This window comes from Toxoplasma gondii, chromosome XII (genome assembly GCF_000006565.2).
Source record: "Toxoplasma gondii ME49 chromosome XII, whole genome shotgun sequence".
In the NCBI taxonomy this organism is placed as follows: Eukaryota; Apicomplexa; class Conoidasida; order Eucoccidiorida; family Sarcocystidae; genus Toxoplasma; species Toxoplasma gondii.
The window spans coordinates 5790292-5811892 of record NC_031480.1 but is presented as its reverse complement, the minus strand read 5'-3'; the positions used below and the strand labels follow the sequence as shown (position 1 = coordinate 5811892).

Sequence of the window (21601 nt, the reverse complement as noted above, 5' to 3'; positions counted from 1 at the left end):
TCCCTCGACGCACTTCACGCGCTCCAGGTACAGCAACTGAGGAAACTGGACGTTCTTGTCCCCCGTCTGTCGGACAGTTGAAATGTTGCGGTGTTCTCGCTTGTCGCGGATGTCTCCGGTGTCGCGCTCTTCCACGCTACAGCCATTCTGTCGCATGTGACAGAAAAAGAGTAGTGCAGAGGTCTAAGGTCAAAACGCGTTAGAAAGAAGAGAGTGAAAATTGAGCTTTTCTGGTATTCCCGGTGAAAATGCTTTGGCAAGGAGAGTGCAGATCTACAGATCCTGAATTTAACTTTCTAGTCCTTTAGACAAAAGAAGATGGACTTCGAGTATTAGCCTTTGAAAGGAGAAAATAACGCTGCAGGTAACAGAGTATAGGGCAGCTCGTGCGTCGCTGCTGAGAAAAAGCGACCTTCGTCGGCAGAGAAACTTTTTTGTGCTTGAGATCGACGTCGGAATTTCTCTAGTCCCAAACTGCATGCGCATTGCATCACGCATGCTGTCTCTTCTACGGTCTATGGCTCTTTTGTTTTCGAGACACGCCACTGCGCGTTCGGGGTTCACTCCCGCTCTTCACTTTCTTATCTTCGTCGCATCCGCGAGTCTCTGTTTTCTTGATTCTTCCTCCCTCGTGTATCTTTTTCTCACTCTCCATCGCGAAACTACCTTTTTTATCTGCACTCCGCATTTCCTTCTGTTTTCCCCCTTCGCTCTCCGTTTACTTAACGTCAAGGAAGTGTGTGAGTGTGTGACGCCTGCGCGCCAAGCCAAGCTCGCAGCTTCACTGGCGTTTTCACTGGACATATAGCAAACAGGCGGGACCAGAGTTTCGAGTCTCAGTGAAACTGCGATGACCGCGGCACGAGACATGCCCCTCTCCATTCCCCCGACCTTCTCTCTGCCTGCCTTGCCTTGATGAAAAAAAGAGGAAACGATGCAGGCGTCCCCACAAGAAACTGCGACGCCACACCATGCAAGAACTAACAAATTTGCCGCGCATCCGCAGCGACTTCTTGTCCACACATCCACATTTTTCTGGACACGACTTCGCGCAGACAGCGGGATAGAGTGTCTTCTTTCCTCATCGCAAAAAGTCCTTCCCTCGCCTTCTTTTGTGCATCTTCTGCCTCCTTTTGTCTCGCTTCCTGGACACTGAGCTACTCGCGCCTTTTTTCCACTTTTGCTTCTTTCAGATATCCCCTTTCCCTGTCTCGAGTCCAAACAGAAGCGCGCACCAAAACTGCATGCGATGCACTTCCGACAGGCACACAAAGAGCTGAGACGAGTCGACAGCTCGTTGACGCCGTCTGTGACCCCCCAGCTTTCCTCGCTTCTCTGCGAAAAACAGTCTATTCAGAACCGCGTCCCAGAAGTTTTTGAGATTGTCCCGGAAGCTTCAACAGTTTTTTACAGCGCCGGCAGCCTCAGACAGCTCGACCTCGCGCCCCCCCGGCGCCGCCGCCAGCGGCAGAGAAATCCAGGCTCCTCCAAAGAACCAGCTTCCCCATCGAGTCCGCGGAGACCAACAAAGTGTCTTGCAAGTTCGTCGCCACGGCGAGAATAGGAGCCTGAAAAAGACACAAAACGCACCTTTCTTCGTGGAAACGAATGCTGCGAAAAGTTCAAGCGGTCCTATTTACACATATTACAGAAAATGAAGTCGGTTCTTTTTGCAAAAAAGGACAAAAGCTGCAACTGGCTCGGCTTTGTGAAAACAGAAAACAAAAAATTCCATTTACTGTTTTCTACAGATACAAACATGCAATGAGTTCTTTTTTAGAGGAATACAAAAGAAGCACTCGAGTCCATTTCTACAAAATTATCGCCTCAACTGCTGTGCAATCCAGGACACTGAATACCGCTCACTTATAAGTATCGACAGCGAAGGTTTTGGGTACTGAAACACAGCGTCCCAGCGAGAGAGACTTTTCTGATCTACTACGGATTCTACAGTGGATTCGCGTCTCCAGAAAAACAAAGTCTACACATGGTACAGATGGACAGAGAGACAATTCGATCTGTGAAGACGCACGCGTACACAAACTATAGCTATAATCGAGAAGGAAGACAGAGAACTCTACATGAAACGCCCCACTGATACTGAGACGAACAACGCAGAGAATCGCAGACGCACTCACAGAGATCGACCCAGCTGTGCGCAAACATGCACTAGATGGAATGGTAGAAACAAGGAAAAGAGAGACAGATAACAGACACGTACTGTATGGAAACCTTCACGAGAGAGACACACACACACATAGCGCAGCGGACAGAGGCTGAAAACAGAGTACAGACAGGGAAAGCTACGGGGAGAAAATCCGATACAGATGAGAGACAGAGATACAAAAACCGACTGAGAGAAATGACAAAGACTGAAGATGAAGGGTGTGAAGAAGAAAAAACAGCTGTCTCTGAAATTCGATGAGGGACCCATGATCTCTGTCAGTTCAGGCGTTACCTGGTGATGTTTGAGCGAGATTGCCTTGAAGTTCGCGCCTTGTTGAAGAGAGAAACAGTACACGTCCTTGTCCTCACTACCGGTGATAAGCCACCCTCCTCCAAAGTTTGAGAACCAGCATCTTAGAGGAAGCAGACTGTGGGCGATTCTCACACGGTGGCTGAGGAAAGCAGCGACCCAAAACAAAGCAAGTTCTTTACCCTCCTCGTCGAGCGGCCTTTCTTCTTCTCCAGACAGCACCACCGTCCAGGAAAAACAGAAACTCTCAGTGCATGCAGATACAGGGAGACCAGGAGAAACGCAAAGAAGCTCGTGTCAGACTTCACAGATCATCCTTCCATCCCAAGGATAATCTACATTTCTCTGTTTGTGTCTGTCATAGTTCTCAAGAAAGCCAGACCCGCGTATCAGTCGCCCAGAGACGCGCACACTGTCACTTCCCTCAACAAGGAGACCTCTCAGACATTTTTCTGTGCATGTGAACGTCTTTACATCTACTCACACTGGCGGACCGCGTCTCTGCATGCTGTGAAGCACTGAGAACGAAAATGCAAAGACAGCGTTTCGATTCCTGACGAAGGAACTGTGTTCTCCAAAGAAACCTAGCCACGGGTCACAGCAGCATCGTGTTTCACTTTTTCCCCGTGCGTTTCGCTCTTCTCTCTCGGCAAAATCCCAGACATAATGCAAGGCGAGACGTCCATGGCCCAGAGCAGGTCAGAGGAAACAGATCGTCTTCTCACCGAACGAGCAAGTTGGTGAGGACGCCCGGAGGCGGGCCGTAGATACACTCGACGACGGCGACGCTGGAGTCGCAGCAGTTGATGAGGAGGCGCGGATACTGTCCAGGTCCTGTGCTCGGCACAAAGGTGATGCACGTCACAGCGCCCTGCAAAAAATGCGCATGCCAGAGAACGCATGCAACGGAGGCAAGTGATGTATCGAACGCGAGCAATGAACGACCTACCAAGCGCAGGAAAAATGGACACTACAAAGATGCGTTTCAGTCCGCCGTGAGAACCGCCTTTTTAGTGCACAGAGAAGGAAGGTGAAGCACAGATGAACCAAAGCCGAAGCAAAGCAGCGTCCCCGTCTCCAGATTCTGCTACTTCGCCCACATTGCGCATTAAGAAGAAACAAAAGGAAAAGAACGCAAAGAAAAGAACTCTTCCCTCTCATCTCAGGTTTCTTCTCTCTGAGACACAAGTATAGAGACTGACGCCGACATCCACCAAAACACAGAGGAAGAAAGACCGAGAGACAGCGATATAAGAAGACACACGGAACGAAGAGGGGGGAGAGAAACTTGTGTGTAGAGGAGAGACAGAGAAAGAGTCAGACAGAAAAGCCAGTCGAAGACAGAGTGTGCAGACACAAGTGGATATGGAGCCCGCAAAGAACAGTGGATGCTGTTTCTGAGTTGGACATGAAAAAAATCGACAAAGGAATTCAGGAGAAGTTCAGTGGTGAAGCCTGCCTACCTTCCCCAAAGAAGTCTTGAATTTAAATCGAATGTTGACTGTGTCGCTGGCCTCCAGAACGTGGACTGCTCCTGCCTTCGTTCCAGCAAAACAGAAGAGCCCTGTGTCGTCGAACTTGAGCGCCCTCACTTCGCTCTCCACTTTCAGCTTCTGAATCACCTAAAAAACGCAGAAGGCACAAGCGACAAAGACACTCATTGAAATACACACACAAACACCCCACCCTTATAGTTCTCTACAAACCTACATATATATATATATATATATACATATAGGCATGTATATCCACGACTTTCTTGCGATATTTGAATATTTTCGAACATTTGCATATGTACACATGTACAAGTACATAAGTATATATATATATATATGGACGAGGCCAAGTTGTCTTTGGCGACCTGCATGTGTGTTTTTATTTGCAGATTTCTCGTGATACGTGGATGTGTAGGCGCATGCATAGGCGTGCAAATCTGCATGCGTGGAGACACGGAAGCCGACGGACAGAAAACAAGTTGGGTTTCTTTGTTGTCTCTGTAAGTTTTCCGCATTTCTCGTCATTCTCCAGGGAAAGTGTCTCCTCACGCGTCCACTGGTGGCGCAGACCAGCCGAAGAATGGAGTTTGAGTTCGACGCGACAAAGGCTGTGGGGTTGAACGGGAGGAAGGCGGCAGCCAGCGCAGGAGAAGAGTCTGTGAAGACTTTCAGCATGTCCCCCGTATCGACATGCCTGCACAGAGAGGAGTGGAAAGCCGAGGGAAGAAGAAGCAAAAGACAGTGGAGAGAGGGAATTGCTCGAAGATGAAGCGCGTCAGAGAAGAAAGAAAAGGCTACGGCGCGGACGAGCGGAGAACGCAGGCAGACAAGAGCGAACAAAGTGCAGAAGAGACTCTCCAGGAGAGGTAGCGAATGCAGAAAAGGCCGGAGAAGAAGAGAACGCAGCGAGAGAAAACGAGGAGGAAGGAACGGAGGTGACAAAGTTGCAAGCGGCCCTTCCACCCGGATGGAGAGAGACGCTTCGATGCTCTCTTCGTCCAGACGAGAAGAAAAGCGTGTACACATCCCCCAGTAAATTCAGAGAAAAAGAACCTACCAAAATCGCACAGACTTGTCGATTGAAGTTGTAATCAGCTGGTCTTCCAAGAGCGAGAAGAAGAGACAGGTGACGGCGCGGCTGTGCCCCACCTGGCAAAAACGACCGAGAAATCGCGCAAAGACAAGGAAAATGAAACAGGAAAAAGAAATGTGGACGACAAAAGCCAGCGGCGACGCGGTTGAAAAGGCAGATGAAAGAAAGCCGATGTAAATCGCCTTCGAGGGAAGCTTCGCTTCTCACGTCGAACTCAGGAAGGCCCCCGTTCTCGTCGCTCTCCAGTGCGAAACCTCACACACTTCCCTCTTAGCTCCTGACTGTTGAACGAAGTGCAATATGAAACATCAAACGAATGCAAAGCTCGAACTCCTTTTTTCAAAGGGTGAGACAATCTTTCTGAATCAATACAAATACACCCGTCTCTCTCGCTCTACGCAGATCGGTGTCGTCTTTTTTTTTCTTTCAGAGAAAAATGCACCTCTCCAGTGAACGTCCTCTTCTCTTGCTTCCTTTCAAATCTTCTTCCCTTCCGTTGCCTCTGTCTTTCGTCTCACCTCTCCTTCGACTGCTTTCTTCTGTTTCACCTGTTCTTTCCGTTCTCGCTGTACGCGTTCATCCTGTCGTGGAGTTCACCTTGCCTCCACCGCCTCCTGTCGTGTACGGCAACTTTTCTCCCCTTGACGCAATCCTCAAATTTTTTTCAGAGACTCTTTTTCTCTTCACTGCACATCTTTTTTACCTTGCGCTTAAAAGGATATTTCCGTTGATTTGCATTTTCTTTCACTTTGCATTGTCGTTCGCTTCCAGGTCAGTTCCCCTTTCCGCTTTGCATTTCTTCGCTTACGAGTCGCGAGTGCACGGAGACAGAAGGCCCGATGTGCTCCTTGCTGTCAGTGGTCCGCGAAGCCGCAGGAGTGACTAGAGAAACTTGCTCCTGGTCGAACATTTGTCTTTCAGCTTCTAGACGGTAACACCGGTAGATCACTACGCTGCCGTCTTTGCTCGCAGCCGCGAGAAGAATGTAGTCCCGGTTTTCTTTCTCCTTGCCAAACACCACGCAGGTGATCGCAGAGTCCGAGTCCTGCACGAAGAAAGATGTCGAAATTGGAGATGAAACTTCTCTCCATTGGAAGGACAAACCCACTGTGGAGATCTGCAGAAATGGTATGCGCGCCTTGAGCACTCCAGCTCCAGTGTCAAAGGCCTCTGTTTTCCTCTCTCTCTCTACCGCATTTCCCAGGTATCCATCTCCCTCCACTTCGCTTCCCCTCCCTTCTCTCCGCCTGCGTCCCTCCAACTCTCTCTCGCGGTCCATCTGTAGATTTACACATGTATGCATATATAAATATATATACATATATATACATATATATATGAATATATATAAATGCAGATAAACAGATGTAAATTTATCTGTGTTTCGACGCCCCTCTCGCGTTGTCTCTCTCTTGATCTCTTTCCTTCCGTTTCACTTCTCTACCCTGAGGAAGTCTTCTTCCTTCGCGTCTCCCCCGGCTCTGCAGCTCGCCTTTACCTGCAGTTCCTGCACAGGGACGACCGAGTGTTGGTCGAGACTTCGCGTCTTCAGTTTCTTCATCATCGCGGTGCCCCCAGGCTTCATGCTCGGTCTGAGCAGCTTCAGGTCCGCGGCCTGCTTTCCAGAAGCCAGAACGTTCCCCGCAGGTCGCATCGACGACTGTGAGAGGAAAGAGCGAATGCTGTCGAAGAAGTTCGCAGACAAGCCTCCCTGTCTGTGAGCAGAGACGCCCGACGACGACTTCTCAACTCCGTTCTCCTGTCCTCCGACAGCGGAGGCGCCTAGAGCTCCAGACTGCGACGCAGTGGCGAAGAGCGAAGCTCCGCGACCTGTCTGCGAGCGAGGCAGGGAGAACGGAGACGCATGCGGAGAAGGCCCACCCGGCTGCAGCCGCGCGTGGTGCTGCAGCATGGCAAGTCTCTGCTGCTGAAGCAGATCTCTCCAGCTCGACATCAGAGGCACAATTTCGTCGACCAGAGACTCCAGATGCACCAATTCGCGGTAGTGACAGCGGAGACCCGCAGCTGCAAAACGCGCAGTCGGAGAGAAAACAACTGGCTTTCTACATTTCCTTCCTCCTGCACCTCGCCACTGGGCTAGGTCGCTTCTTCTTGCAGGTTCACACATCGACGCGTCCGTGAGCCACCCAGACTCGACATGAAACAGAGAAAAGACGTTTGCCGCCTCGGTTCAAATGCTCTGATCTACTTGAACGCACCCGTTTTTCCAGACATTCACATGCCGCTGTCCACATCGATACAAACTGAAGTGTCTCTCCATCATCGCGGTTTCTGAGAACTGTGGTTCTGTGAAAACTTGTCGATTTCTGAGAACTGTGGTTCTGTGAAAACTTGTCGATTTCTGAGATCTGTGGTTCTGTGAAAATGTGAATTACATGTTTCGAGGAATCGACTCAACGCGGCGGTGGATGCAGCATTTGCATATTTCACTCCAGTTCAGGATGGAGGACTGTCGACTTTTCGTTAAATTCTTGCAGTTCCCCCCCAAGTGTCGACTCGACCTTCTCGCTCTTCGCGGCAGCTTGTTGTTTGGAGAGACGGTATGCAGCTGCACTTCCACTGTGTGGTGCGGTTAACCTTTCCTGTTCCTCAAACGTACTCAGGGTACTCAATATCGACCAGGCACCTCATGAAGCTAGACTGACCCCTCGCTCGCCTGGCTGCACACTAAGCTGTCGCCGTTCTGGCGGTCGATTCTCAGGAAAAAACTCGGCTCAGCACAGGTTCTCCACGCGTCTCTGTACCTTTGTCTCTGACAGCTGCAGTGTCGACTTGCACAGCAGCTTCTTTGGCGGCTGCGCGCCACCCGTTTTCAACGAGGTAAACTCTGCCGCTGATGCAGGCGCCCAACGGGTCTTGTGCAGAGACTTTGGGCCGAGCAGGCAGCACGACGTTGGTCAAGATTTGCAGCGCCTCTGCACAAGTTTCAGGTCTGGTGGGATCGAAGACGACCGCGACGACGAAGGCCTGCTTGACCCTCAGCGCGGGATTCTGCTTGGTACGCGAGAGGCCTGGAAAGTCGAGTACGTTCACTCGAGCTTCTTCTCGTTCACGGCCTTCCTGGCTGTCGGGAGAGTAGACGAGTTCGTAGTGTTGCGGCAGCTTGCTGAAGGGCGCTTGGTCCTCCATCTTTCGGCTCACTCGGAGCTGCTCCAGATGAACTTCGTCTCCCAACTTCACAAGAAATTGCTCCAGCAAACCTGTCTTGCCCACGCCGGCAGGACCCAGCAGAAGCAAGTCGATCCACCGCTGGTCGTGCAGCACCGACTCCCAAAGTTCAGGCTCCAGCGCGACCGGAGGCGAGAGAGGAGCAGCGGACGCGACCGAAGACGCGAGCGAGTCTCCAGGTCGCCCTGTCGCCATGTCGCTCTCCATACACTTCTCTCTCAACAGAGCTGTGGGCGCAGAGTCCGCGACCGCAGCCTTTGAGGCAGACGACGCGCGGACGTGAGTACTGCTTGCGCTCGAGTCTTCGAGGACCAGTCGGTACCGCGCCTCAGCTTCTTTGCGTTGCGTTCGCTCGTATTCACATGCACTCTCAGCGTCCTTCAACGCCGCTCGGAGCTCCGCGATGAGAGCCTCGTGCTCTGCCTGCTGCTGTTGAGCCTCCGCGTCGCGTCTCTCCAACTCTGTCCGCAAAGCCTTCAACTCCTCGTCTGTCGGAAACTTGTCCTTCTCTGAAGGCCCCAGCAGACAGAGAGGTCCACCACAGACAGCGACATGCAGACAGACACGACGTCTAGCGACCAAAGTAGATCGACACCGTACAGGGATAGATCGAGAGATAGATAGATATATAGATGTAGATAAGCAGACTCATCGAGGAAGAAAAATGTAGGTGGATAGACAGAGATTGATATAGAGGTGTAGAGGTAGAGAAAAATAGCTAGGCATGGATAGAGACAGAGAGAGAGATAGAGCGACGGAAAAGGAGAGAGAAAAAATGGCGCGAAACGGGGGAGGGGGGGAATTATATGTGTGTGGCACAGAAATGGGGGAAAGAGAGAAGGAGAAAGAAGAGAGAGGGACAAAGAAAGTACAGAGACAAAGAGAAGAAATGGCAAAGGAGGGACAGAAAAAGAAAGAGACCAGACAGCGAAAAGGTAAGAGAAGAGAGAACATGAAAGACGCAGATATTTTTGAAAAAAAAAGTTGACAAGGGGAGACATGGTGAACATCGCTTTACCTTGAGAATGGGGGACATCTGCGTTGTTCGACACCCTTCTCTTGTGGGTCCCGAATGTCATCTGAGGCGTCGTTGGCGTCGAAGAGCCCACCGTCAAACTCTCCTTCAGCTGCTTTACTTGTGAAGCAAAGTCGTCGTTAGATGCTGAAAGAAATTTAGTCCACATGGACGACATCGAGGGCATCTAACCAGGCAGAAAACGCGCCCTTCGGTGTGCGCATGCAGAAGGCAAAAAAATGTCTAAAACAGCATCAGATATGCGCAAAAGCGCGAAACAGAAGACACGGAAAATACACCAAACACACCTACATGCATGCATATACATATGTTTCTCGGAAGTAAGAATACCAACGCCTGTAAAGAAATACTCACATATTTAGAGATATCCACGAAAACAGAACCTCTCGTTCTATACACACATACGTACACAAACATGCATCTATATAAATACATACAAATACATACATACGTAATATATATACACATATATATAATTACACAAATATAGCAAGACAGAACATCCAGTTCCAGGGATTCATATATTTATATATATATATTTATATATATATATATATATATATTGAACTATATGAAGCGAGGAGATCTGTGAGTTTTGCATCTGGTTGATTGGTGATAGGCTGCACCTTGTAGAGAAGCGACATCTTCTTTCGCGCGTTCGAGTTCCCTCTGGAGTTTCTGGATTTCTTTGAGGAGATCTTCGTTTTTCGCCTGCAACTGAAGAACATGGCTTTCCGCGTCGCTTCTCTTGTTCTTCTCTTCGCACAAGTCGCGCTGCAGATCTTGCGCCTTCTTCAGAAGGCCTGAGACCTCGCGAGCCTCCTCTCGCAGTCGCCGCAGCATGCGCCGAGCCAGAATTCTCTTCCACCTGAACACAAAAAAACGGTCCAAACAAGTGAGGCAGTCACCTCTGTTCTAGTACCTGTCTCGGCGACTCTCTCGTTCTTTCCTCTCCCTTCTTCTCTGTACCTCCTCATTCTTCTCTCTTCTTTGCTCTGCTCTTCTCTCCTCTTCTCTCCCTCTCGCTCTCTCTTCTCGCCTCTATTCCCTCTCTCACATCGCGCCGCTTCTCACTTTTCTACTCTCCACCTCTCCCCAAAGGCTCCTTTCTTCGAGTTCTGCGCTCCGCGTGTCTTCCTCACTTGAGTTGAGCAATAGTCGAGGCTTTCTTCAAATTCGTGTAGAACATGCGTTGCTTGTGCATCTTCCAGAACGCCTGGATTTTACTGGCGGCTTCCTCGAGCTTTCGATCGCGAAGCTGCGACCTTGTCTGCTTGCCTCGCCAGGCCGCCTGAATTCGCCGGATGTTCTCCAGAGTCCGCAGGTACCGCAGACGCGCAACGGCGCCTCGCATGAAGTTCTCCACGCGCCGCGCAGCGCGTGACTCTCGCAGTCTCTGGGCCTCCAACTTGCAAAGAAACATGCGAATGTGAGACTGCAGAAAAACGACAGTCTGCCGATACATCAGGAAGAATCGCCTCTGCACAAAGCACTTGTACCTCGCCTCAATCGCCGTCGCCGCAGCCACCCTCACGCTCATCAAGTTCGCCGAAAGAATCTCGTACCTGCACGGGCACCGCAGGAAAGGAAAAACATTTTTTCGCAGAGACAGACACAGGTGGACAGTCCTCGCCATTCGAGGTCACTCGGCCATTCCAAGTCCAGAAAAAAAACGACAGGCAGAGACACAGGCAGAAGTGCCTGGATCAGCTTTCCTGCGCAGGACGTACGCTGAAAAGAGTTCCTCCCCTTTTGGTGACGCCAGCAGAAAAGAGAAACGCGAACGTCACGTCTCTGTATCTCTCTCTTCTTTTCTTCCCTGACCCAGACAACGCGCACACTCTTTCTCCTGAATGTTTTCTCTCTCCTGAACGTTTTCTTTCTCCTGAACGTTTTCTTTTTCCTGAACGTTTTCTTTCTCCTTCTTCAAAACTCGTTCCTCTCGTTCTCCCTCGTTCTCTCTGGCGGGAGCCTTTGGTTGAGCCGCGTTGCTTGCTCGCGTCTCACGCTTCGTTTTTGAAGAAGCAGAGGGTCTTCCCGACGGCCCAGGTTCGGTCCGGGGAGTCTGTCTCTTTTTTCCGGCGGTCGAGCTTCAGCTTCTCGTCCAGGTGGCGGAGCAGAGCCTCAGCGCGGCCGCGCCAGGCCTCGGGCGTCTCTGTGCCCTGCGACAGCTGCGCAGCAAGCGCTCCGTCTGCGAGCGCCCTATAGTCGAAGAAGCAGTCGCGGTGCGAGAGGCGCACAGGGTACCCTGCACGGCTGACCTGCACCGCTTGCAGGACGCCTCCATATCGGAGCTGCTCGTTCACTGTCGCGCGGTCGAAGAGGTCTGGGAGGTTCTGCGGATTGGGTTTGATGCAGCGAATGAAGTGCGGTGCCGTCTTGTCGACGGTCTCCATCAGCGCGCCGAGTTGCTCGCGAAACTCGCTCGACACCGTCACGAACTTTCGCTTCTTCCCCGATCCGTCTTCCGCTGTGCCGCGGTTCAGGAACGCAGAAAACAAGTTGGAGACGAACGGGATCGTCGAAGCCTTCACTGCCTCCTGCAGATCCACGGACAGCTGGTCCTTGTTCTTCTCCAGAAATCCGTCGGAGCAGTACTCTACGCTGCCGGCAAAGTGGTGCACCACGAAGCAATTAGGTTTCGTTTTGATCACGCCGAAACGTTTGTGACCTGAAGAAAACATGCAAATCTTCCGCCAAAAGGACTTCGCACCCCTCTCCTGCCAAGGACAAAAACCTTGACCTTCTCCCCCCGGCCTCTCCATCTCCTCTTCTTCTTCTCTCTCTTCTTCTCTCTCTTCTTCTCTCTCTTTCATCTCCGCTTCCCATTCTCTATCTTCCTCTTCTTCTTTTCTTCTCTCTTCTTCTCTTCTTTTCCTCACCGCCGTGTTTCTGGCAGACTTTGTTGTTGAATCCTCGGTCTTTGCCTGCGGGGACCATGCACTCTTCGTCGAGCATGGAGAACAGACCGAGCGGCTTTTCCTGCAGCAGCGCGACGCAGTCTGCGTTGTCCGGGAAGTCCAGAGGGTTCCACTGGATGCCTTCGGCGCGGTAGAGCTCTTCCTCGCACTTGAAGACGAACGTATTGAAGAAATTCTGCAGACGCTCGTTGGTGAAGTTGATGCACAGCTGCTCGAACGAGTTGAACTGGAAACATTCGAAGCCGAAAATGTCCAGCACTCCGCAAAACAGAAGCAAATCGTCTGCACTCTGCACCTCCTTCAGGTAACCTATAGACGCGTTCGTCTTCGCGACAACTTGCAGAAACAGACAACCGTACAGCGCCCGACACAGCGCGTCCTTCATCTCCCATGCTTCGTCTGTCTTCAACGGCTTCCTGAAAAAAGAAACGCTTCCACAAGTGCGTCTACACGCTTCAAACCAAGTCCCCCCCCTTCTCCTCCGGCGTCACATCCTAAACCTCCAAAAAGCCGACATGCTCACACACCTTAAACAAGTAGACACACATAATACACACATATAAACGCTTCTACGTACACACGCATACGCATATACATACATACATACATACACACATACATACATACACATACATACATATATATACATATATATATATATACATATACATGTATACATCCAGATATACATGCAAACAAGCATAGACATCAGTCCATTAATGTTGATCTGGGTGGACATCACTATATGCATATGTAGGAGTGTGTTGATGTTGGCGAAGTTGTCACACGAAGAGTTCGCCTTCGCTGTTCACTCCGAGATCCGAATGTCCTGCATGCAGTTCTTCTGCTCTTTTCCACTCGCGCCTGTCTCCGTCTGTCGATGATTCCCTCTGTGTGGCTGGGCCTCCGTTCTGGGGTCCCTGAAAAGGTCTCCTGCGGCCCCCCCTCAACGCTGACTTCTTCGTGGTTTTTTTCTCGTCCACAACTTTTCTCAGGTCTTACCGGTAGCTCTCGTGTGCGGTCTTGATTGTTCGGTAGCACATCGCCTCTTGCAGAGCCTCCCTCTGGACGCCCAGAAGGCGGCAGGCCTTGCAGACGTACTCAGTGCAGCTCGCTGCGACCTGCGATCCTTCGCTATTGGCCTTCGGAGTCTCGAAAGAAACATTTCCCAGACAAAGAACGGCGCCCACGACCGAGAGAATGCTCATTTGCTCCTCCGGGGAGATGCCAACCGTCTGCATCGCGAAGAGCGTGCTCTCGAACTCCTCGCAGTCGTCCACGCCCTGCAGCTGGTGGCAGCTGCTCTTGGTCAAATACTTGAATTTGTCGCGCGGCTCGAAGAGAGACATATCCATCTCTTGTGCCTTTGCATCTGACGGCGGAGAAGGTACGCAGTGGAAGACGCGGCGAGAAAAACCACGCACACAGAAAAGCAGGGGAAAGTTGACGGCTCGGACAAGGCGAAGGATGTCGGAGCTTGACAGAGGATTTCGGACCGCCTCCCCCAAAAGGCCTCTCGCCTCTCATCGGGCTTACAGAAATTAAAGAGAGACGTACGCAAATGCAAAACGTCCGTGACAAGAAGATCTCCAGGAAAACCACACAGCTGCGCAAGAAGAAAACTTTTCACATACAGCCTTCTACCAATCTAGAGAAAAGTGCACACAGGTCGATCTGAAAGTCACGCGAATGCTGCTTCGAAATGGATAAACACACAAACCTGCTTTACCATCTATTTGCACGTACGTGGATATTTGTAGATTTCTCTGTGTGCGTTCCAGGGCTCTATACACCGTAAAAGATCCGACGGCGAAAGACAGGAGGCACTCACCTGCGGCTTTTCGGAATTTCGGGGAAGGGAAGTAATAGATGCCTCCCGTCTGAGCTGCAGCTTCTGCAGCTGCACAAAGTTGGTAGAAGATGTGATAGTTCCTCTCTCCCTCTTGCTGGTCGCAGACGCGGACCTTCTCCAGCAAATACGTTTGAATTCGAGCTCCACAGAGCCTGAGCACGAAAGGCCAGACAGAAGGCAGCCTTGTCCCAGCAAGCATTCACACGTTTATTTGGGCAGGGTGTCTTTCGTACATATAGACGCATGCGCATGCAGAGGACCGGCCAACTCAACTTGCAATGCACAGAAACGCACGAACAGCAGTTCTGTCACGAAATATATATGCGTATGTCTGAAGACGCTTGTGTACATAAAAACAGAACACACGATGTCAACAAGCATAAGCTCATGAAGCAACTTGTCGCCTGAAGTCAAACGTCGGCCAGATGTCTACAGGAGACATACCCTGTATGTTTACGTCAGCAGATGGGCGCACATGCAGTCTTTTGAACTTGAAGTCGCTTGATACTGTTATTTCGAAGTTAGAGGGTTTGACAGCTCTTTCCACTCCCATTTACGATAGGAGAAAAGCCGAAGTTTCTGTGAGAACTCAGTGTCCTAGAGAACCTGAACCATTTCACATCTAAGTTTGATAAGCAGAAAGACTACCGTCAACGCCTGTGAAACAGTCGGTTCTTCGCATCAGCCTCGGTGGGAGTCTCACCTGCCGCGGTTTCCAGACATCCGCTTGGCTTTGCTTGTTTGGAACTGGAGTTCAATGAACTTCCCGAAGCGACTGCTGTTGTCGTTTCGCAGCGTCCGGGCGTTTCCGAATGCTTCCAGGAGAGGATTGCTCTCGAGGACTTGCGCCTCGACTTGCGACCGGCGCTCCAAGTCTTCGCTGCCGGCACAGGCGAGGAACTTCATCACGAATTTCGTGCTTTCTGTCTTGCCTGCTCCGCTCTCCCCAGAAATCAGAATCGTCTGACTCTGCTTCTCGTTGCACATGCCCTGGTACGCGGCGCTGCTCGAGGCGAAGACGTGAGGCTGTCGAGATATCGGCAGCGCGACGGGTGCGTTGGAAGAAGAGCCGGACGAGGAAGAAGGCACTCCGGGCATCGGCAGCTCCGAACTCGCGATGTACCGAACCAATTGCTGTGTGTTCGCCGGACGCCCACATCAGGACACACAACAAAAACGTTCGCAAGTGCATAAGGCGACCGGCGGATTCAAAAAAAACTCGCAAGCGTCCTCGTGCTTCGAAGACAAAGATCCACACCATCTGCCCCGCGCCGAGTATATAGAAACACCGAGTCCCCAGTAAATGCGTACAAAAAACAATCGTTTCATGGATTCCAGTCCCGGAACGAGGACGCGGACCACACTTGCATCTCCGTAGGTCTTCCTCTTGGCTAGTTCAAGTGCCGTGGGTGTGCACGGGTGCTGACGAGGAATCTCGAAACGGAGTTTGCGAGACGCAAAGAACTGGCCGTGCTCAGACGGACGGCCCTAGAGCTCGGAGGGGAAGTCACGCAAGAGAGAGAGCAGAGAAGGCGTGAGACGGCAACTCGGCAAACCGGCAGACACCGGTAAAGCGGCGGACGCAGGTGACGCATCGTCGACTCACCTCCCCAGGCGCACAGCTGTGTGTAGGCACCCACAGACGTACGCAGGGAGCCTCGCTTTGATGTGCAGCCGACGTACCTTCATGTCGTAGAGACCTGTGATCTGTTTAAAAGGATTGACCGCAATCAGAATGGGACCCGTGAAAGTGTAGATCTCGTCGATATCGAAGCGGAGGTTGAGAGAGTCGAGGACGGCCGCCTCATGCAAATGCGTCAGCATCGTCAAATCTGTCGGCGCACTCAGTCCGGTGGTGTTCCACACATCTGGAGACGAGACAAGAAACGACAGACGCATGCAACGGCGAACGCGTCCATCTGGTAGAACCTCTACAGGGAATCCGACACCGCGGCAGTTCCGCAGGAAACTGCCGTCGTCAAATATGGCGAGACACCCGAAAGTCTGGAGGCCGCTCGATACATTCAGTTATAAAGCTAGAGCGCGAAGAATCACCAAAAAAGACCTATAATATGTGCGTTTACATCTGCTCATGAAAGAGAAAACGATGGTCAATTTCTTTTCTCCATGTGCCAATGCGCCCTAGCTTATGGCTCTTCCTCGCGAGTCAGTGAACCTTCGATATCAACACGATTAATGACGTTGGCCTATCAAGATCTGCGCAACTATTCGCGACCTGTGCTTCGTTAACAAAATGCTCTCCCCATGTTCGCCTAGCATTCGCTGAAGAGATCTGAACTTCGTGACGTATTTCGTGACCGCATATTTCACCTCGTTTTCCCTCTCTCTCCCCCTTGTCTTGAAGCGCGTACACAACCGTCTATATCAAGATCCACTGCATATGATCGAGTTGAAAGACGAGTATTCTGGCGGAGGCGCGAAAAGAAAGAAAGCGCGTCGTGGACAAGCACCGTGTCGCATGTGTCTAGAGAGAGAATCGCGAAAACATTTAGAGAGATGTTGATGTACAGCAGCGGCGCATTTCTCCACTTCCAAAGTGTATAGAGTGCGGTATCTGCACACCGCAGAGGGAACAAGGATAGATACTCGGGTCTCACACACTCGCAGCTAGGTATCGGGAAAGTCTCTCATGAGCACCACGTCCTCACCGGTATTGCACAGATACCATATATCGTTTTTTTTGAGCTGCACCAGTTCATTGTCTGCATCGACTCTGGCGGTGAGACTGCCATCCTCTTGGATCTTCACCACTTCCGCTGTTCTCCAAACATCAGCGGCGTCAGGGACGTAGATCTTGGTTCCAACGGCGCAGCGGACCTCCTCCTCTCCCGGGTCGCCGCCTCCCGGGGCAGACGCCCCATCTGCAGAAGATGCCGTCATGTTGTCTGCTGTTTCGAGAGCGCAAAAAATTCTGCACCGAGTTCAGCTACCGGCGGGCAGGACTGAAGCACACGCAAATGCCTCGGCGGAAGATTCTGGTACGCAGTCTCCTACTACGAGTGATGATGTGTCTTCACTCTTGATGGTTAAGGACGAGACCCCAGGAACGGGATTTACAGTAATTTCTCCGACCCAACGGGCGCGCACCAAAAATGCAACGAAAAAAACGAATACTCGAGGCACCAAAAAGCTGGCAGATGGCCGGAACAGAAAACGATCAACAGAGAACACGCACACGGCAACGCACCGCGACGAAGCAGGGGATGTCCTCAATACGACAAAGTCCGGCCCGCCGGGACGCGTGTGGCAACACCGCCAGGGGACGCGGAATGAACGGTATGAAACAGATGAAACTATGGCGAAGAGAGGCGGAGCGAAATTCGAGAAGACCAGTAAAAATGCAAAGAAGGACCCAACCGAATGAAAACGAAAAACGTCGCTACTGAGGCGAACAAACTGCTCGAGGTAACGGGCAGTTGTGTCAGGAGTACGAACCCCTCTCAGAACTGCCGTGGTGGTCGCCGACGATGCATTGGCTGAAAAAAACAGTGCTTCTTTTGAGATGCAGTGAATCGAATAGACGTGTATGCAGAGAAAATTCCGTGGGAGAGCCCCAGTTTGAGGAGGAAAACTCGACAAAACGTCGGGGTGTTCCGGGCGGGAACGGCAACGCCACAAGACAAACAAGGCAACGCAGATTGCACGCGGCACGGAAAAGAGCTTCTGTTCACCAAAACGAAGGATCAGGTGATACGAGAAGGACGTGCATTTCTGCGGAGTTGTAGGACAGAAGAAACGACGGAGAACACGAGCACAAAAGGCGTGGACGGCTGTCCGCAGCTACACGGTCGGCCGCCCGATGCTGGTCAACTTTAAAGGCTACCAGAAACGAACGAGAAAACAGACGTGCTTCACCGAGTTGGAGACAGCATGGGAAAGCCGAAGTGTCGCAACTGCCGTGACACCGACGACACTGTGTTAGAAAGGGGAAACGAACAGGACACGGCGGAAAAGGAACGCGTTCCGCTGTGCAGTACATGTGCAAGGTTCGCCGAAAAGACTCTCGGCAAGCCTAGAGAGTGATGCGGTTCCTAGGTCCGAAGAGCAAGTCAGCAAATAGGGCAACCAAAACGAACCAGCCCTGTTCTTCCCTGAGGTTGCGCCGCAAAGCAGTCGATCCACTTTGTCATGAAAAAGACACGAGAGACCGTCCGCTGCGTTGGTGCCGCGAACGCTTCCTCTCAGTGCCGAAAGAAAATCGCAGCCTGCTAGAAAGCGGACGGAGAAAAGACGCCGCTGCTCCTGCAAGAGTGACGCGAGCACGGAATCCCGGTCGTGGACGGCAGCAAATGTGCTCTACGTATCTTCCGGAATCTCCTGCCCAGGTCTGTATTTCTGATCAAGAGAAAAAGGGCAAGCGACAGCTAGAACGTGACGTTCTCACCATCGAGAAAACAAGGTCCCCAGTGAGTTGACGCCGCACACACACGGCGACAAGGGCAATATAGAATGCGCGCTCTTAAAATCGGTGCTCTCGCCCTTGCGCAACCTGTCAACAGACTGGGGTCCCCTGCTGCCGTCGTTCTCTCTGGGAGAAAGGCGGCGGTCCCCAGACGGAACAGGAAGCCGTGGCGCCTGCTCTCCCCCGGTGACGTACAACGTAGCGCTTCGCTACCTCTCGTCTGAAGAAAGTATTTGTCCATGGAATCCTGTTGTGGTTTGCTCCTCCGCTCTGCCCTGCAAGCTCTTCTGCTGTGAAGAGGTTGCTTCCGGTAGCGAGGGTGACCCGCCGCGTCCTTTGGGGTATATATAGGCGCCGGTGTTCAGGCAACGGCTGTCACGGGGTACTTGCATCGCGTACTATAAAGACAACGTAGATGCACAGCACACAATATATATGATGTATGTAGATACAATACATATGTCTTTCGGTACCCGCTGGCAATTTTTGACGTGGTAGAGGAGCGTGCCTTGGAAGCCAGCCATCTCTCTAGCCGGTACCGGGTTTGCCACGATGTGTCATCTCGGTCTCGCCCTCTCGTCTTGAAGAGTAGCATTTTTCCTTCGATGGCGTTTCTCGGTTGCGAACATGGAGGGTTTCAACGGCTTTGTGTGCATGTGCGCCTTCCTGGTGGTGTGTTTTCCCCTGGCGAGGAACGCCGGCCACGGCCGCCCCGTGCATTGGGGACGTGAACATGGACCGGGAGACTCAGAGAGAGTCCTCTGAGTTGGGGAAGAGTTTTTTACGTGGGGGAGCCGACAGACTGGCGCACTTTGAGAAGGTGAACGAGTGCAGTCTCTTTCGAATGCAGCGAAACGGACGATCCAGGAAGGCCGTCAAGAACTACACCGCCTCAAATCCCTCGAGACCGAGTGTCGCCATGCCACCCAGGCGGTCGTTGTGGTCGATGCAGGCAGCTCGTCAACGCGTCCGATTCTTTTTCGAATGCGGATGGTTTCCTGTCCGCTTTCACAACTCAGAGTGATCCCTGAGTCCATTCGCCACGTCGCGAACGGGATCCGCCGCACGGGTCTTCGCGAGGTGTTGGAGAACTGGCAGGACCGGTATTCAGGCACCTGCTGGGAGTCGCGAGCAATCGACTCGCGGGTCATGTTTATGTTTTTTCGGCAGATCGTGCAGACGGCAGGTACCGTCTCCAAGGTTTTGGGGTACCGCATGGGCTTCTTGGATGGAGGCGCATCTGTCGGAAGAGGAAAAGGTCCAGGTTAAGGCGCTGGGTATGCCCTTCACCTTCTACAGTACTGCCGGTGTACATGACTTCCAAGACTGGTACCGCGACCGGTTCTGCCTCGCGCTGCGCCAGTCGATCAACAACAACACAAACGAGTTCCACTACAAACTCTTGACGAGTTCCGAACTGACGCGCGCCATCACTGGAGCCGAGGAAGCCTTCTTCGCCTTCTTCGCGGTCAACCACCTGACTGGCCGCCTCACTCACAGCGGACACACCCACCACGAGGAGGCGGAGCAGCCCGGTAGCAAGCTCGCCGCGATCGTCGAGATCTGACGGGCGTCTGCCCAGGTTGTCTTCCCCCTTGCGCCGACAGACGTTTTGCCGTCTTCTGTCAAGGCCGTGAATCTCCAGCGCGAGCGCTTCCTCCCCAAGAGATACCCCAGTGCAGACGTCATTTCCGTCTCGTTCATGCACCTTGGCGTGGACAGCTCCACGGGCCTCTTTCTGAAGCAACTGTGTAGTGACGAGGAGTTTCTCATCGACGGCGTCTGCTCCTGGCCGATGATGATCAACTTGCTCAATCTCGAGATGAAGAAGCTCCTCTCCACCGACCGCGACATCTGCCAGTTCATGGCAGTCAGCGCCCGGCTGCTGCAGCTCATGGAAGAGGCCGAAGGCCACCCGGCGTCGATCAAGGGGGAGAAGAGTGTGAGAGACGAGAACGGCCAGCACGTTGCAGATCTTGGCTGGCCGCTTGGTGCAGTTTTGCAGCAGGTCTTGGACGCGGAGACCTGGGGCCATATGGTGTTCGAGTCCGACTGGATCCACAACGTGGGATGCGATTGGCTATTATCCGGGTTCCATTCGAGATCGAACTCCTGGGCACATTAAGCAAAGAAAAACTTCGAGGGAAGTCCATGTGCGTTGCAGTTGCAGCGCCTTCCCAGTGTATTGTAGATGTGATCTGAAACATTTTTGCCCTGCTGCAAAGGTCGGACATGCATAAGAGGTAGACGTGCGCCGCCCGGCGCATCTGTGCAGCGTCTGATTTATCTGAAGAGACGGTTTTTATTGGTTCCGTAGACTTCTACTTTAGCGATCCCCCATCATAGTTACGTAGGTTTCTGCCAGTTGCTATATGCCGGTTTCAAAAGTTTCTGTGTGTCTCTTTTTGAAGTGGAAAGGGTGCTTTGTTTCCGTTTACCCGTATGTTCTCGTCGCTTTGCCAACACCGCAGAAGGTTCGCGTGATCTGTCGATGTCCCTGCTGGTATACTCAGTTTTCGTTGTTTTGTGTTTTCGGTTTCTCTTTGGCTGGTTCGCAATGCCCAGGTAGTTTACATTGTATAAAGAGTTAAATGTGGTTATGCACGGTTTGTCTTCGGTTTATTCACCAGGAGACTCGTCATTTGAGCCGAGCGTGTGGTTGTTAATTGTCAGTCTTCGTCCGCTTTCAACAGTTTAAGAAAACAGCCAAATAGCTGGTGCAGGTAATACGGTTCGTCTCGGCCACGAAACAGGCATTCTCATTCGTTTCTGTCATTTGCATGTCGATGGTAGTCCGTAACAAAGCTCTTCTAGTGTACCGGGTACCTGCGGAGGAGGAGTGATGCTGTGAACATTTGGACACCAGCAGACTTCACCCCAAAAAGTCACACGTCAGAAGGCGAGCTCTGGCAAAAGTTTTCGACGCCATTTGACCCACTGAGTCGTCCGCAGTCGATTTCGCCAGTCCGGGTCTGTATGGTGTAGCCGCAAATCAGCCGATCTGTCAGCTGACGTAGGTCATGCTTCGGAGTGCTAGGTGTCGCACCCGACGACAGCGATGGTTTCGTCCCAAGGACGCTGGATACTTTTTTCGAGTCAATTCTGCTACGGCTCC

The 21601-nt window shown here is 51.9% G+C and overlaps 2 protein-coding genes across 2 annotated transcripts; one reads left to right on the top strand and one right to left on the bottom strand.

Annotated features, from left to right (window-relative positions):
* Nucleotides 1-786: 786 nt before the first annotated feature.
* Nucleotides 787-18409, bottom strand: TGME49_278870 (myosin F). Its single transcript, XM_002370549.2, has 19 exons — nucleotides 16733-18409; nucleotides 15747-15931; nucleotides 14767-15197; nucleotides 14043-14215; nucleotides 13214-13583; nucleotides 12173-12627; nucleotides 11298-11961; nucleotides 10433-10855; nucleotides 9917-10158; nucleotides 9273-9416; nucleotides 7831-8763; nucleotides 6564-7090; nucleotides 5874-6110; nucleotides 5030-5121; nucleotides 4522-4666; nucleotides 3940-4098; nucleotides 3202-3347; nucleotides 2459-2618; nucleotides 787-1568 (listed from the first exon to the last, which is right to left on the bottom strand). The coding sequence occupies exons 1-19, from the start codon at nucleotides 16962-16964 to the stop codon at nucleotides 1425-1427; spliced, it is 5862 nt and encodes a 1953-aa protein (XP_002370590.1). The 5' UTR covers nucleotides 16965-18409; the 3' UTR covers nucleotides 787-1424.
* A 281-nt stretch (nucleotides 18410-18690) lies between these two features.
* On the top strand, nucleotides 18691-21211 carry TGME49_278878 (GDA1/CD39 (nucleoside phosphatase) family protein). Its single transcript, XM_002370550.2, has 4 exons — nucleotides 18691-19213; nucleotides 19337-19589; nucleotides 19657-20021; nucleotides 20094-21211. Exons 1-4 carry the CDS (start codon nucleotides 19114-19116, stop codon nucleotides 20609-20611), a joined length of 1236 nt encoding a protein of 411 aa, XP_002370591.2. The 5' UTR covers nucleotides 18691-19113; the 3' UTR covers nucleotides 20612-21211.
* The last annotated feature ends 390 nt before the right edge of the window (nucleotides 21212-21601 follow it).

What these genes read in the sequence shown, in the direction of transcription:
- TGME49_278878 (XM_002370550.2), top strand. Translation starts at nt 19,114, where the DNA reads ATGGAGGGTTTCAACGGCTTTGTGTGCATGTGCGCCTTCCTGGTGGTG. An exon ending in CCGCCCCGTGCATTGGGGAC is followed by an intron (nt 19,214 to 19,336) that starts GTGAACATGGAC and finishes TTTCGAATGCAG; the next exon opens with CGAAACGGACGATCCAGGAA. An exon ending in TTGGAGAACTGGCAGGACCG is followed by an intron (nt 19,590 to 19,656) that starts GTATTCAGGCAC and finishes TTTTTTCGGCAG; the next exon opens with ATCGTGCAGACGGCAGGTAC.
- TGME49_278870 (XM_002370549.2), bottom strand. Translation starts at nt 16,964, where the DNA reads ATGACGGCATCTTCTGCAGATGGGGCGTCTGCCCCGGGAGGCGGCGAC. An exon ending in CAGGTCTCTACGACATGAAG is followed by an intron (nt 15,198 to 15,746) that starts GTACGTCGGCTG and finishes GCGAACACACAG; the next exon opens with CAATTGGTTCGGTACATCGC. An exon ending in AGATGTCGCTTCTCTACAAG is followed by an intron (nt 9,417 to 9,916) that starts GTGCAGCCTATC and finishes AATTTCTTTCAG; the next exon opens with CATCTAACGACGACTTTGCT.